The sequence below is a fragment of the Atheta coriaria genome, unplaced genomic scaffold (assembly GCF_025399875.1).
Source record: "Atheta coriaria isolate IRGN ID8LTWV9N9 unplaced genomic scaffold, Caltech_Dcor_3.1 hic_scaffold_3_pilon, whole genome shotgun sequence".
Lineage (NCBI taxonomy): Eukaryota > Metazoa > Arthropoda > Insecta > Coleoptera > Staphylinidae > Dalotia > Dalotia coriaria.
The window spans coordinates 5086045-5100186 of NW_027045445.1; the positions used below are offsets into that span (position 1 = coordinate 5086045).

Sequence of the window (14142 nt, forward strand, 5' to 3'; positions counted from 1 at the left end):
TCAAGTCATTTGCAATATAAAATTTGATATCAAACATGTTACTTCTTTTTTGTCAATGAATATTAAGCCAAAACACAAACAAAATTAGAATATTGTTTGTTTTGTTTACTTTTAAACATGAATTCTTTAGAAAAACCAAATTTTTGCATTTAATTTTCTAAAAATTAGAATTTTTCAAAGAAAAGAAATATTTCTAAAGCAATTTTTAGCTAATTTTTATTATAAAATTTGATATCAAACATTTTTCTCATTTTTTTCTACAAAATTAAAGCCAAAACCCTAAAAATTACGTTTTTTCCTTTCTTTTATTAAACCCAATTTTCTACTGATAAGATTTCTTTTATTTTCTTCTTTTGTTAATTTTATACAAACACAACTACTTTATTTAATTCAAAATTATTATTCATAATATGAAAAATTATGGCGGCTGTTGATTTGTTTCATTTAGGGTTGTCCTCGAAGTGTGAGTCACGGGGTTGTGCCTTTCGTGGTTTGGGGTTAGCGCTAGGCGTTTGTTTCGATGGCGCGAACCCTCATCGCCAACCGACCCTATGAAACACTAAACATACAGTGTGTTTCTCCTTCAAATCCTTCAAAACCTACCAAAAAACAAAAATTTCTTCAAAAACATTGTCAATATCCATCAAAACAAATCACAATCGCAAAAGAAATATTCTCCAGCACTTGTAATTAATCATATTTTTTATAAGATGCTTCCAACATAACCTATCATAGACACATGAATTTGATCGAGCATGTAAACACAATACGCTCCTTCATGTTTTTTATTCTCTCCTTGGCTTCCTATGGCATTCATCTTCATCTGATATAAAAAAAATCTGTCTGGATACGCCTACGATCAAGAAAAACCCTCTTAAAGTGTCAGTGAATTTTTATTCCAGCTATTATCACCTCAACAAACAAAATTTCAGTTTAATAAAAAATTTAGTATAGTCTAGTCTATTCTCATTCAATAAACTGTCCGCCGGTCACTTTTTTTAAGACTTACTGGCTAAAATTTGCAGTTTAGTAAAGGTTTCCCACGTAGAGATGAATGGCACACGGTAGCGTCCAGAAAACAGGTGCATTTTTGCGTGTAAAGCGAGCGCAACTTTCAGTTTTGTTCGTTTCGTAATTCGTGGGTGCTATTTATACCTGTCTCTAATAATAGCCGATGGGTAATTGTGTTACGATTCTCTCACGAACAACATTATGTGGGCGTGTGTTGCTCTTCAAAGTTAACTTCTCTTTTATTCAATTACGTGCACTGCAGTTCTCAAGAGTTGAAAGTTTGCAAAGTGTTCGAGGAAGATGATGAAATGGTAAACTTTTGCGATTTTAATTAAGTAAGTTTTTTTTCAATGCTGAAATACGAGTACTCATTGATAATGTTTATGGGTTAAGTTAATACTTCCGTTTCTTCTCGACTTTTGAATATTTGCATTGTGGGCATGTGTAGTATTACCTGAAGATTAACGGATTACACTGAATAATTTTTCGCAGTGGGCAGTGGTGTTGAATGGTCGTTTGTTCATTCATAAATAATCTGTGGTCTGCTCGTCTAGGCTTGGTTTAAGTACTTTTCATTCATGGTTTTCAAACAATGGGCGAGTATTTGGAGGATTAAGACACTTAACGCACAAATACGTCATGTTGTTTTATTATTTCCTGTTACAATAAAAGATTATTGTTATTGTAGCGTAATATAAGAGATTATTTTAGAGAATTGTGAAGAAAATCTTGTATTTTTGCTTTCATTCACAAAAATTTTAAAATTTTGAGGAGAAAAATTATTTTTTGTGTAATTTTTAGAAAAAGTGTAATTTAAAATTTAAAAATAAACATTTGGCTCACTTTTTGCAAATAATTATTAAGAAAAATTTAACATTTTCTGATTATTGCTTGTGTTTTATTATTTTTAATCATAAATTCTTTAAATTTTTGCGTTTTTGTTTAATTTTTGCGTTTATTTTCAAAAATTTACAAATTTTTAAAGAAAATATTATTTATAAGGCAATTTTTAGCTAATCTACAGTATAAAATTTGATATCAGACATTTTACTTCTTTTTGCAAATAAATATTAAAGCAAAACACAACAGACATTAAAATATTGCTTGTTTTCTTTGCTTTTAAACAAGAATTTAATAGAAAAACATAATTTTTTCGATTTTTTTTTTTCAAAAAATACAAATTTTGAGAAAAAAATTATTTGTTGTGCAATTTTTAACAAAACTATAGGTAATACCAACAAAAATGTCAAGCATTTTACTTGAGTATAACTTGTTTTATTTTGCTTTCAAAAATAAATTTAAACATAATACGTTTCAATTATTATTCCAAACAGTAAATACTCACATGTTGACATGAATCGCCCCAAAATACGCATTGTATTCCACAGCGTTTTGTCAAAATTGTGCAATTGAAGTCTAAATTTAACTGTTTGCAAGTTCTTCTCCTGAATGCTCATTTCTCAAACATTCATCGCTACCTCAAAAGCTCTAAGCCGGAATCAATTGTCCAGCGCGTCATTAGCCCGCAGCGGGACAGCCCGGTGGGTGATCATAGCCAAACCGAGGGTGTTGACAATAATCGCCAGCTAAACTTCCGTCTTTAGCAGTTCTAATAACCAATATTCAAAAGCATCCAGTGTTCGACTAATGGTCAGTTTCCTCCGGGTGCTTCACGGGCGGTCCACAACGCAATGAAATGAAATGAGCAATACTCGTATATTCAATCATTCAAAATCGTTAAATTTTATAAAATAAAAAATAAAAAAATAAAAATTCAGTAAAATTCATTTATTTTCATCGTTATCGTCAGTCTTGATAAATATTTATAAAAAATATAATTTGCTTATTATATACATACATATCATATCAAAATATTGCATTTTAAGTGTTAATATTTACAAATATACATTCATCCTTAATTTTTAATATAACATCGGCACTGGAGACATATATGGATATGCGGATGCCCAGGTGTCCAGCGGGAACATAACCGGGACGGCATACATTCCATTCCGTGGCTGCATGTGTGTCCTCGAGTGTTTTTTGAGATGATCTTTTCGTCCGAAGCGTTTGCCGCACTGCGCGCATGAAAATGGCCGCAGTCCGCTATGAATACGCTTGTGCCTGGTCAGCTCCTCATTGCGGGTGAATGTTTTACCACAATTAGCATCATCACACTTGAAAGGCCTCTCTCCGGTGTGTATACGAATGTGACCTTTGAGTTGTCCATTATTCGAGAATCCAACATCACAATGTGGGCATTTGTATTTTTTCGGACGTTGTTTTCGTGAATTCATGAGTTTTGCTTGATGATCCTGTGTTAGAATCCTTGCATATTCCTCTAGAGCGTAGTTTTGTGTCAGGAGGAGATCCGTGGGTAATCCAGGGAGGTATTCTTGTCCTTGTAGAGGTAAATATGGAAGTGTAGAAGTTGATGCGTAGTCATAAAGTGTAGAAATTGGTCCCAGACAGGCAGGAGATGATTTTTCTACGTTTATTTCTTCAATAACTTCAGATTTAGGTTTAATCACTTCTTTGGTTGTAGTAGAAACAGTTGAATCTTGCTGTTGTTGTTGTTGTTGATGTAAATCCCATGGTCTGAAAATCTTCCCCGAAGATTTCTGATTCTGAGTCTTCTCTTCTTGATGAATCATGTTGTAGATGTTTGGTAGAGCAGAATACATTGTAAGGCACTTAAAACTACGACACTTCTCTCTAGCTGGTTTGAATGTAACTAACTCTATGAGATCTTCACCAAAACTTATGTGCGCCCTTTGGACGGGGGTGATTTTTATATGGGCATGGCGTTATTGTCCGAAAAGTCAAAAGTGGGCTGGGTTTACCGCACGGTGGAGTGGGAACTAGCCCCGTAACAATATAACGAAAAAGGGGCTGCTGGAGGGCACCCCACTCGCACCAACCCCTCGCACAGCCTCTAGAACCTTTGGGGTGTGTACGCTGCCATTCAAACAGCGCAACCGTTCAACCATTCATCGCAAATGAAATTTATAAGTTATGCTTTGATGAATTCAGGTTTTCGTAGACGTTTTGTCTCCGAAAACTATTTTTTCATGTAGGTATGTCAAGGGTGCGTTTAGTAAATGATTGTTAGAGTGGTTGCGATTTCACGGAATTTCACCACGGTTGTCTCGTGTGTTTGCGGTTTAATTTTATGACGCTGATCGTTACCTGAAGTGCTTCGAATGGGGTGATTCGTGATCCATTTCGTATTTTTTTTTTGTTGCTTTGTAGGTCACGTAAATTATGTCATAGGTGGCTGTCTGCTGTCTTTATTATTGGAACAAGCAAGCAGAGCTTTTAAAAGCGGCGTTTTTGATGTGGAGAATGAAATGTTTAAGAAATTATTAAAAAACTCAAAGAGTTTTTGAGTAGAATTGAAAATTTTAAAGCTTTTTTCTTTGTTTGTGATTAGCTCAATGAGTAATTTGATATTTTTGAAGTGAAAACTTCTTTAGAATTGTTGTGATTTCAAAATTAATGAAACGACACTAAAGAGAGATAAACATATTTGTTTATATGGTTTAGTAATGTTGCATTTATCTTTTTTTTTTAACTTACTGTGGTACAAGCTGTGTATTTCTTATGTGAATCAAGGGATTTTAAATTTTCCTTTGTCATTAAATAGCTCAAAAGACACTCTACAATATAGGTACATTTACTCCCAGTTCTTTAAACCTTTGGAAAGTGCCCTAAAATGCCTATCAAAGTTGTTATATTTCTCAAAATTTCCAAATTTTATGTGTAAAACACTCTATATCTCTTATACCAATTAAAGGATTTTAAATTTTCTTGTTTTGTTGGATTACGGAAAAGATTCTCTTTAATTTGAGTTTATTTTCAGTCCTCTAAACCCTTGGGAAGGGCCTTAAAATGCCAATCAAAATTGTCACTTTTTGCTAATTTTTGAAGCTTGCAAAACACTCTGTATTTCCTATATCAATTAAACGATTTTAAGTTTCAATACGTCACTGGATAGCTTTAAACGCACTCTATAAATTGTGCTTACCTTCGACTCTTTAAACCTTTGGAAAGTGCCTTAAAATGCTCGTCAAAAGTTGTTGTTTTTCTCAAATTCTTAAAACTTACTCTGAAAAACCCTCTGTATCTCCTAAAGTAATCAAGGGATTTTAATTTTCTCTACATCATTAGATACTTCAAGAGACCCTCTTTAATTAGAGTCTATATTTAACTCTTTAAACCCTTGGGAAGTGCCCCAAAATGTTCATCAAAAATAGCTATTTTCAACGATTATTTGCTTAATTTGGTCGAAACACAGACTCCAAATTTTCTTAAAAATTAGTTTCCGTGAAAAACTAAGGCAAACTTAATTTTAAAACGAATTTTGTAATTTTAAAAACAGGCAGAAAATTTAATTTTTGCTTGAAAGACAGGGTCGGACTTTTTTGTTAAAAAATTTTTGGTCGAAAGGCAGGGCAGAACTTTTCGGTTAAAATTTTTCAGTGCGAATTCAATTTTTTATTAAAATTGTCAATAGGGCCTAAACGATCAGTGCGAGAAAAAAATTGTTCTTAAATAATTTAAGCAGAATTAAACAAGCTATCTGAATCCGAAATCAGAAGTTGAAAATTCCAATTTTTATTTTATCATAAAAAATGAAAAAGTTTTGCCTTTTTTATGACGAAATCTTTTCACAGATTAATGTTTTTTATAGTGTAAACTTCAATATTGTAATTTTGAATTTTTTCTTCGGATTATGATAAAACAAAATATTATAAAACATTTATTTTAGTAAACTTTTCTTCTACAACCCTTATTTAAGGCCCTATTGCCGTCGGTTGATTTAAACATAATTTCACAGTTTTATGCGTATATTTTCTAAACTAAAAGTCTAAATAAAAAATATTATTAAAATATTTTGTTCAAATAATTGTCTTCTGTAATAATCTGCATTAAAAAATTTGAATTTTCAATTTTAATTTTTCTCATTAAAAATGATGGAGAAAACTGAAAATCCACTTTATCGCGCTTTTCTCGCAAACTAATGAAGATAGAAAAAAACGGTTTTCAGATTTGGATTCAGGACATAATTATACATCATCTAGCACTTAAAAATATTAAATTTTCTACACTTATGTAATAATTGAAAATGGTCAATAACTCAAAAACTAATTAAGATATCGGAACAAAACTTAGATAACGGATTTTGGGCATCATTCTACATCATATTGGAAATTTTAAAGAAAATCTGAGTTGTAATTCTTTGAGGCCTGTTTCAATTTTCACAGGTAATTTGGGAAATATTGGTGTTATCAAAAAACTAACTGGATATCTTTCATCACATTGCAATTTTGTATCGAATAGCGTTTTCAATTTTCCTGTAGCTTAAACTTTAATTTTTAGGCCACAAAATACTTAAGTGTAACCTCTTGACACTCTTCAACTGGTTTTTGGTCAACTTCTTAGAATCAAAAAACTGAATCTGCCGTTTTATAGATCCTTATTACGGCATGAAGAAAGTGCAAACAGTTTTTCGGTAACTCTTATAGTTTCCGAGAAAATCGCATCGGAAAATACACTTTTCACTTTTCAAAAGTAGAAATTTTAACAGCTTATCATATGTAGAATGGATTGCTAAACACAATGCAGTTTTCCGTTTGTGTATATCTCTATTAGTTCCGGAGATAATCGGTAATTAAGTGTTGATGGAAGTATACAATTCACTTAAATGCTTCTACTGGATAAACGGTAAGTACTAATGAGTAAAAAGTTATATTTATAAGTGTATTAAGAGCCCCTCTACTTAATGGTATTGTTAATGTTTAAGAATAATTCGAATTACATAATATAATGTCAGGCGCCTCCGCCATATTTCAGTTAATTTTTTGATTGGTTTTTATAAACTAAAAAATTTAAGGTTTTATTGCTGATTATGAAAGAGGACAATTATCTGAATGGAATATTTTAATAAATTATTTTAATTAGACTCATAGTTTTGAAGATATTCGCATAAATCTATTCAATACAATTTTGTCAATAGGGCCTTAAATAAAGGTTGTACGTAAAAACTTTACTAAAATAAATGATTTATAATAGTCTGTTTTATCATAATCTGACGAAAAAATTTCAAAATTCCAACTTTTAAATTTATGCTATAAAAAACATAAACCGTGAAAAGATTTCGTCATAAAAAAGGCAAAACTTTTTCATTTTTTTATGCAGAATTAAAAATAGGAATTTTTCAAATTTGATTGCGGATTTTGATAGCTTGTTGAATTCTGATTACTTTATTTCAGAACAATTTTTTTCTAGCACTGACCGTTTAGGCCCCATTGACAATTTTAAAGAAAATTTTGACTTCGCACTAAAAAAAATTTAAGAAAAAAGTTCGGCCCTGTTCTTCGGCAAGTAATAATTTCGACCCTGTCTTTCAGCATAAAATATTTTTATTGACCGTTTTGAACGCCATCTGCCGACCAAAATTAATTTCAACGGAACCAAAATTAAAAATATTGACAAAAATTGCCATTTTGACGATTTTCTTCAAACGTGAATATCTCGTTAACTAAAAGAGATAATTAAGATCTGATCGCAGCTTCTTAATCTACGAACTATGCTCTATAAGATAGGCTAGTTAAAACGGAAATCTGAAAGATGAAATTTTCATTCTTAAGAAAAAATTGCCAAGGGGGGGTGCTTGATACTTTTTTTCGACGATTTTTGATAATTAATATCTCTTAAATTAAAAGCGATAGCAACCAACGAATTACTGATTATGAAAGATTGGAAAATTCTCTATCAGATAAAAATATAAAATAATTATATTTCGCACAGTAAAAGGTCGAAAAACGCGACTGAAAGTGCTAAAAAGTGACATTTTGCAATTTTTGACGATTTTTTTCAATCGCGAATATCTCGTAAACTAAAAGAGATAATTAAGATCTGATCGCAGCGTTGTAATCTACGATCTATTTTCTATAAGATGTGATAGTTAAAACGGAAATCTGAGAGATGAAATTTTCATTCTTAAGAAAAAATTGCCAAGGGGGGGGTGCTTGATACTTTTTTTCGACGATTTTTGATAATTAACATCTCTTAAATTAAAAGCGGTAGCAATCAACGAATTGCTGATTATGAAAGATTGGAAAATTCTCTATCAGATAAAAATATTAAATAATTATATTTCCTACCGTAAAAGGCCTAAAAACCCGATTGAAAGTGCTAAAAAGTGACATTTTGCAATTTTTGACGATTTTTTTCATTCGCGAATATCTCGTAAACTAAAAGAGATAATTAAGATCTGATTCCAGCGTTTTAATCTACGAATTATTCTCTATAAGATAGGCTAGTTAAAACGGAAATTTGAGAGATAAAATTTTCATTCTTAAGAAAAAAATTGCAAAGGGGGGGCTTGATACTTTTTTTCTACGATTTTTGAAAATTCATATCTCTTAAACTAAAAGCGTTAGCAACCAATGAATTGCTGATTATGAAAGATTGGAAAATTCTCTATCAGATAAAAATATAAAATAATTATATTTCCTACCGTAAAAGGTCGAAAAACGCGACTGAAAGTGCTAAAAAGTGACATTTTGCAATTTTTGACGATTTTTTTCAATCGCGAATATCTCGAAAACTAAAAGAGATAATTAAGATCTGATCGCAGCGTTTTAATCTACGAATTATTCTCTATAAGATATGCTAGTTAAAACGGAAATCTGAGAGATGAAATTTTCATTCTTAAGAAAAAAATTGCAAAGGGGGGGTGCTTGATACTTTTTTTCGACGATTTTTGAAAATTCATCTCTTAAACTAAAAGCGTTACAACCAACGAATTGCTGATTATGAAAGATTGGAAAATTCTCTATCAGATAAAAATATAAAATAATTATATTTCCTACCGTAAAAGGTCGAAAAACGCGACTGAAAGTGCTAAAAAGTGACATTTTGCAATTTTTGACGATTTTTTTCAATCGCGAATATCTCGTAAACTAAAAGGGATAAATAAGTTCTAATCACAGCGTTTTAATCTACGAATTATTTTCTATAAGATAGACTAGTTTAAATGGAAATCGGAGAGATGAAATTTTCATACTTAAGAAAAAATTGCCAAGGGGAGGTGCTTGATACTTTTTTTCGACGATTTTTGATAATTAATATCTCTTAAACTAAAAGCGATAGCAACCAGCAAATTCGTGATTATGAAAGACTGGAAAATTCTCTATCAGATACAAATATAAAATAATTATATTTTCAAGGGTAAAAAGTCAAGAAACGCGACTAAAAGTGCTAAAAAGTGAAATTTTTCCATTTTTGACGATTTCCTTCAATCGCGAATATCTCGTAAACTAAAAGAGATAAATAGGTACAAATCGCGGAGTCTCGCTACGCTCGCTCTCAATCAATCTCATCTGTAATGCCCTCGTTTAGCCACTTGCTTTTTCTCTCTGCAGTCCAGTGTTCTGAAGGTTTCAATTCTACGTGTGAACTGTACACATGATTTTTTGTACGTGTATTAATCTAAGTCATGGACAAATTATGATCGATTTACGTTTTTTCATCTTCAAGAATTGTTGTGACATGAACCCTTTATGAGTTTTCTGTGTTGCAGCCGCAGTAAACTGGTAAAAATTTGTTCGGGTTGCGCCCTGACGCAGTATCGAGTAACCAAGCAAAGCACATCAGTCATAATTACGTCGACAACTTACAAATTTGAAATTTCATTCAATTCAACGGGTTGCTGCATTTCAATTCGACTAAAATCCTTTCTAGACAAACAAACAAAAGAAAACATGCGATGTAATCGATATACCTATTGCTATACCTATATTTTTGTGAAATATTTTTTATTTTTAATTGTGGTTACATCAAAAATCAATTACGCTGCAATTGATTCCGCATTGTTTAATTTTCTTCATCTTAAATTTCACTCTCGGCGCACGGCTGGATGTTTGGATCTTGCAGCGATACTCGTACAGCAAATAAAAGCAGTGAATCACAGCTCAACTCCGAACCGAAGAAAGAAAGCGTTCTAAAAACGATATCACAATACAATCCAACTTTGTTCGCCGCTTCATTGTGACATGATCGAACGGTGGATCCTTTTTATGCCAAAAACCACAATTTTTGAAATTCAATAGCGCTAAAAATACATAATTTCAACCAACAATAAAACCATCACCGAAATGATCGATTATCTCAGCGTAATTTTGAGTATATTGTTAATTAAATCAAAAACATTCAAGACAATAATCCAATTTGTATGCAGAAGTAACTTTCGGTTAAAGTTAATTTCACCATCCGTTATTTTATGCATCACACGTGCGAAACGGAAATCTCGGACCGTTTACGTCGGCAATATACGACTACCCATAACATATCATACAGTATGTTCAAAAGATACAAATACAAAGCACATACTTGAATCGTTGACGTTGTCTCTATGCGTCGAGGGTTGATATAACAACCCTCACATTCAGAGCTCAGACCCTTCACAACCTTCGACCAATATAAAAACCCACAGTGAACATTAACTTTTGAATTATGATCACATCAGACCCGTAGTTGTGATAATATTTTATGATTTGCTTTAAGGGTGTTGAGTGTCGTTTGGTAAATTCATCTCTGGATTTGTTCAACAATAAGGGTGGAAACGATGTAAATGTGGTTTGTGTTTCGTAAGGGGTGGGAAGTGGATGGGTAAGGGTGACATAAGTTACCCCTGGCATGTGTTTGGTGGGGCGGTTAGTATTTTTTGCGGGAACTGATATCAAACATTGAAATTTGATACTACAAATTATATTATGTGGAAAAAAAATTGATTTTTGGGTTTTTGGGCAAAATTTTAAGTTTTTTGAAAATCCAAAAGGCATAAAAGTTTGGTAATTAAATTTTTAAGGTTATAATATTTTTACCAATGTTGTATTTTTAATAGATTAAAAGATATTTTAGTTTTTGTACAAAAATTTTACGTTTTTTTGCAAAAAACAAGTAAAAACGCGTTTTTTTTCTTAAATTTTTGCTGTTTTTTCACAAATTTTTAGGTTTTTTTTTTCAATTCAATAAGCATAAAAAATTTGCAATTTATTTTTTAAGATTACAACATTTGTACCAATGTTGTACCGTTAATATTTTTGAAGATATTCTACATTTTTTGGCAAAATTTTAGCATTTTTGCAAAAAAAGTGTAAAAAACGCATTTTTCAGAAAAAAATTGCGTTTTTCTACTTTAATAGTCAAAAAAAAAAATTCAAATTAAATTTAGTTATTGTAAACGTTTACAACTACTTTTTTCAACTTATTATATACAGTACTTGAACGAAAATCTTGTTATCCGATTAGCCATGCTTGTTGTCGCTACTAATCGCTTTTAATGCCATTCAAAATTGCCAAGCGACAACAAACTAGCAAATATCTCACTTATACCTCACTAAAGGGTACATTCAATACCCAAAACTCAAAAAGGTATGACCCATGCGACGTATTTCAATGTTTGTCATCACTTACTGCACAGAATAGCCGCACTCCAAGTGAGTTCTCCATGAAAAGAGCAAAAGTGTAACAGCGTTTTTGTCGGCATCGGCAGTAGCCTAAGTAAAGCAAATTACTTCGACTCGAATACATCCATTGATCTCCAGCAGCAGCGGCACCTTCAGTTGCGGTACAGCAAACGCACCGCATCGGGGTTGCGCCATTGTTGGTGCGTCAAATGCGCTTCACGCTTCTGAAACTCCCGAAAGGTACAAAGCGGGGCTCACTTTCACACCGCATTCGTGTGTTTATTGTTTGTTGCATTGTGCGCGTCATTTGGCGATTAGCGCTTGCGGGTACTCTGTGACTTTGAAGTGGTATGCCGCGCGCCGGGCATTTTATTGTTCGGACACTTGACTTGCAGATATTTCGACTTTTCAACACTATTTGTTGATTAGTTTAGAGTAGTTCATGTCACTCTGACATAGTAGAGTATAATACCTCTCGAAAAATATAGTTACCTGGTTGGAAAACAAGTTTGTGCCGAAAATAGCAGCATGCCGTGACTATGTTTATCCGAGAAAAAACATTGGCGTTTGTTTGGTTTTGATAGACGCATGTCTTTTTGAAATTTCCTTCTCCGGAGCCATTTGTAGTCAAAAATTTTCATTTCGGTCAACCATTTTGTGAAATTCGCGTTAAAATGGCGCCGTGGTGGGGCAAATGCAGCAGGAGCGTACGTCGTGCCTTGAATGACGCAGTGCGTACGCGCACCTACTGCGATTGCCCCGACTCAAAACGTAAAGGTCTCATCCTGGGGGTGTACCAAGGCGAGGACAATGAACCGCGACTCAGCGACGCCGCGCGGCAATTCAATGACAAATTGGGCGGCAGGTTAATGGAGATAATGAAAGCCTCCGGGGCGGATTTCTGTAAAGCAAAAGGCAAAGTCTTTCATAATCTAGATGAGGAATTCATGGCTGTAGCAGTGGTGGGTCTAGGTCCAAAGAACCAAGGTTACAACGAAATGGAAGCCATTCATGAAGGTATGGAAACTGCCAGAGTGGGAGCAGCTGTAGGTACCCATATGTTAATGGAAGAAGAGCACGTGAATGAAATCGCTGTGGAAGATATGGACTTCTCTGAAGGTGCAGCTGAAGGAGCAGTGTTGTCAATGTGGAGGTACCAGGAATTCAAAGATAAAAAGAATGGCAGATGATCCCAAGTGTATCCCTTTTGGGTCCTCAGATACAGACAGCTTCCAGAGGGGTATCTTCAAAGCAGAAGCCCAAAACTTGGTTAGAAAATGGACAGACACACCTCCCAATTACATGACCCCCAACACTTTGCCCAGGAAGTGGTTAACCTCCTATGTCCCTGTGGTCTTCGTGTGGAGATCCATGACAAGGATTGGATTGAGAACCATAAAATGTTTGGACTTATACACATAGCAAAAGGGTCATGTGAACCCTTCATGGTTTTGACAGTCAGGTACTGTGGAGGACCCGAAACACAAAAACCCATTGTTCTCATTGGAAAAGGTATCACCTATGATAGTGGAGGTGTGTGTCTAAAGGACTGCAAAGATCAACCTCCTTACCGAGGAGATTTCTCTGGAGCTGCTTCTGTGGTAGCAGCAATGTACACAGCATCAGCTCTAAGCCTTCCTGTAAACATCACTGGTATCCTCCCAGTGTGTGAGAACATGGTCAGTGGTATGGCTATGAAATGTGGGGATATCATTTGTAATCCCCGGATGCAATCGATAATGATTACTGACACTGACAATGAAGGTATTGTCTTACTAAGTGATGCCTTGGCATATGCTAACCTACACCTTCAACCTCGTTTGTTGATTGACCTTGGGGCTGTGTCACATGGAAGTGGACATGCTTTGGGATCAGCAGCTTCTGCTGTTTATACTAATTCACAGACCATGTGGGCCCAGACTAGGAAAGCTGGTATTATTACAGGGGACAGGGTATGGCGTATGCCATTGTGGAAGAGGTTCACTAAGGAGGTTACGGATTTTACGTCCCATGATTTGAATAATAAGGGACGTACTAAGGCTAGTTCTCCGATAGCTGCTGCGTTTTTACAAGAGTGTATCAGGTGTGTGGATTGGATCCATTTTGACACTTCGAATGTCAGTTTGGAGGCGACGGATAAATGCTATCCGTATTATTTGAAGGGCCGGATGACGGGGCGTCCGACACGGACGTTGATTCAACTGTTGTATCAGTTGGCTTGTCCTGAAGAGGGCGCGCGCGAGATTAAATAACCTGGGAGTCTGAGTTGATTCAAGAAGATTGAAATTTTCAGTTTACATTTTTGGTTATGTCATTTCAATATTTATTTCCTAGACATTATATCATTAAATTTAGTGTATATATAATCTGTTATTTTATTTTATTTTGAGGTTTAACGTGAAGAATAACATTTTGCAAGAATGCTTTGAGATTTATTCAAGTGTGGTAAAGGTTAGAAGAATATTCGATTTGTGTGCGCTTTTTGGTTTAAACCGAAGCCGAACACCGCACGCGTGTGCCGCACAACAGATGCAGCTTCTTCTTCATCTTCCATCATCATAAATAATTGTGATCGTGCTTTTGTGCGCGCGCCAAGGTGTCTTGGAGGCATTTGATTTTATTCAGCGCGCGCGCGTCAAATCTTTTATTCGAA

The 14142-nt window shown here is 34.0% G+C and overlaps 2 protein-coding genes across 2 annotated transcripts; one reads left to right on the plus strand and one right to left on the minus strand.

Moving 5' to 3' along the window:
* Nucleotides 1-2933: 2933 nt before the first annotated feature.
* Nucleotides 2934-3695, minus strand: LOC135803705 (zinc finger protein 420-like). Its single transcript, XM_065317378.1, has one exon. The coding sequence runs from the start codon at nt 3693-3695 to the stop codon at nt 2934-2936; it is 762 nt and encodes a 253-aa protein (XP_065173450.1).
* Nucleotides 3696-12008: 8313 nt separating this feature from the next.
* On the plus strand, nt 12009-13855 carry LOC135804320 (cytosol aminopeptidase-like). The gene is given in 3 exon segments (XM_065318150.1): nt 12009-12675; nt 12677-12798; nt 12801-13855. Coding segments are annotated over 3 exon segments (1575 nt in total). The 5' UTR covers nt 12009-12163; the 3' UTR covers nt 13742-13855.
* The last annotated feature ends 287 nt before the right edge of the window (nt 13856-14142 follow it).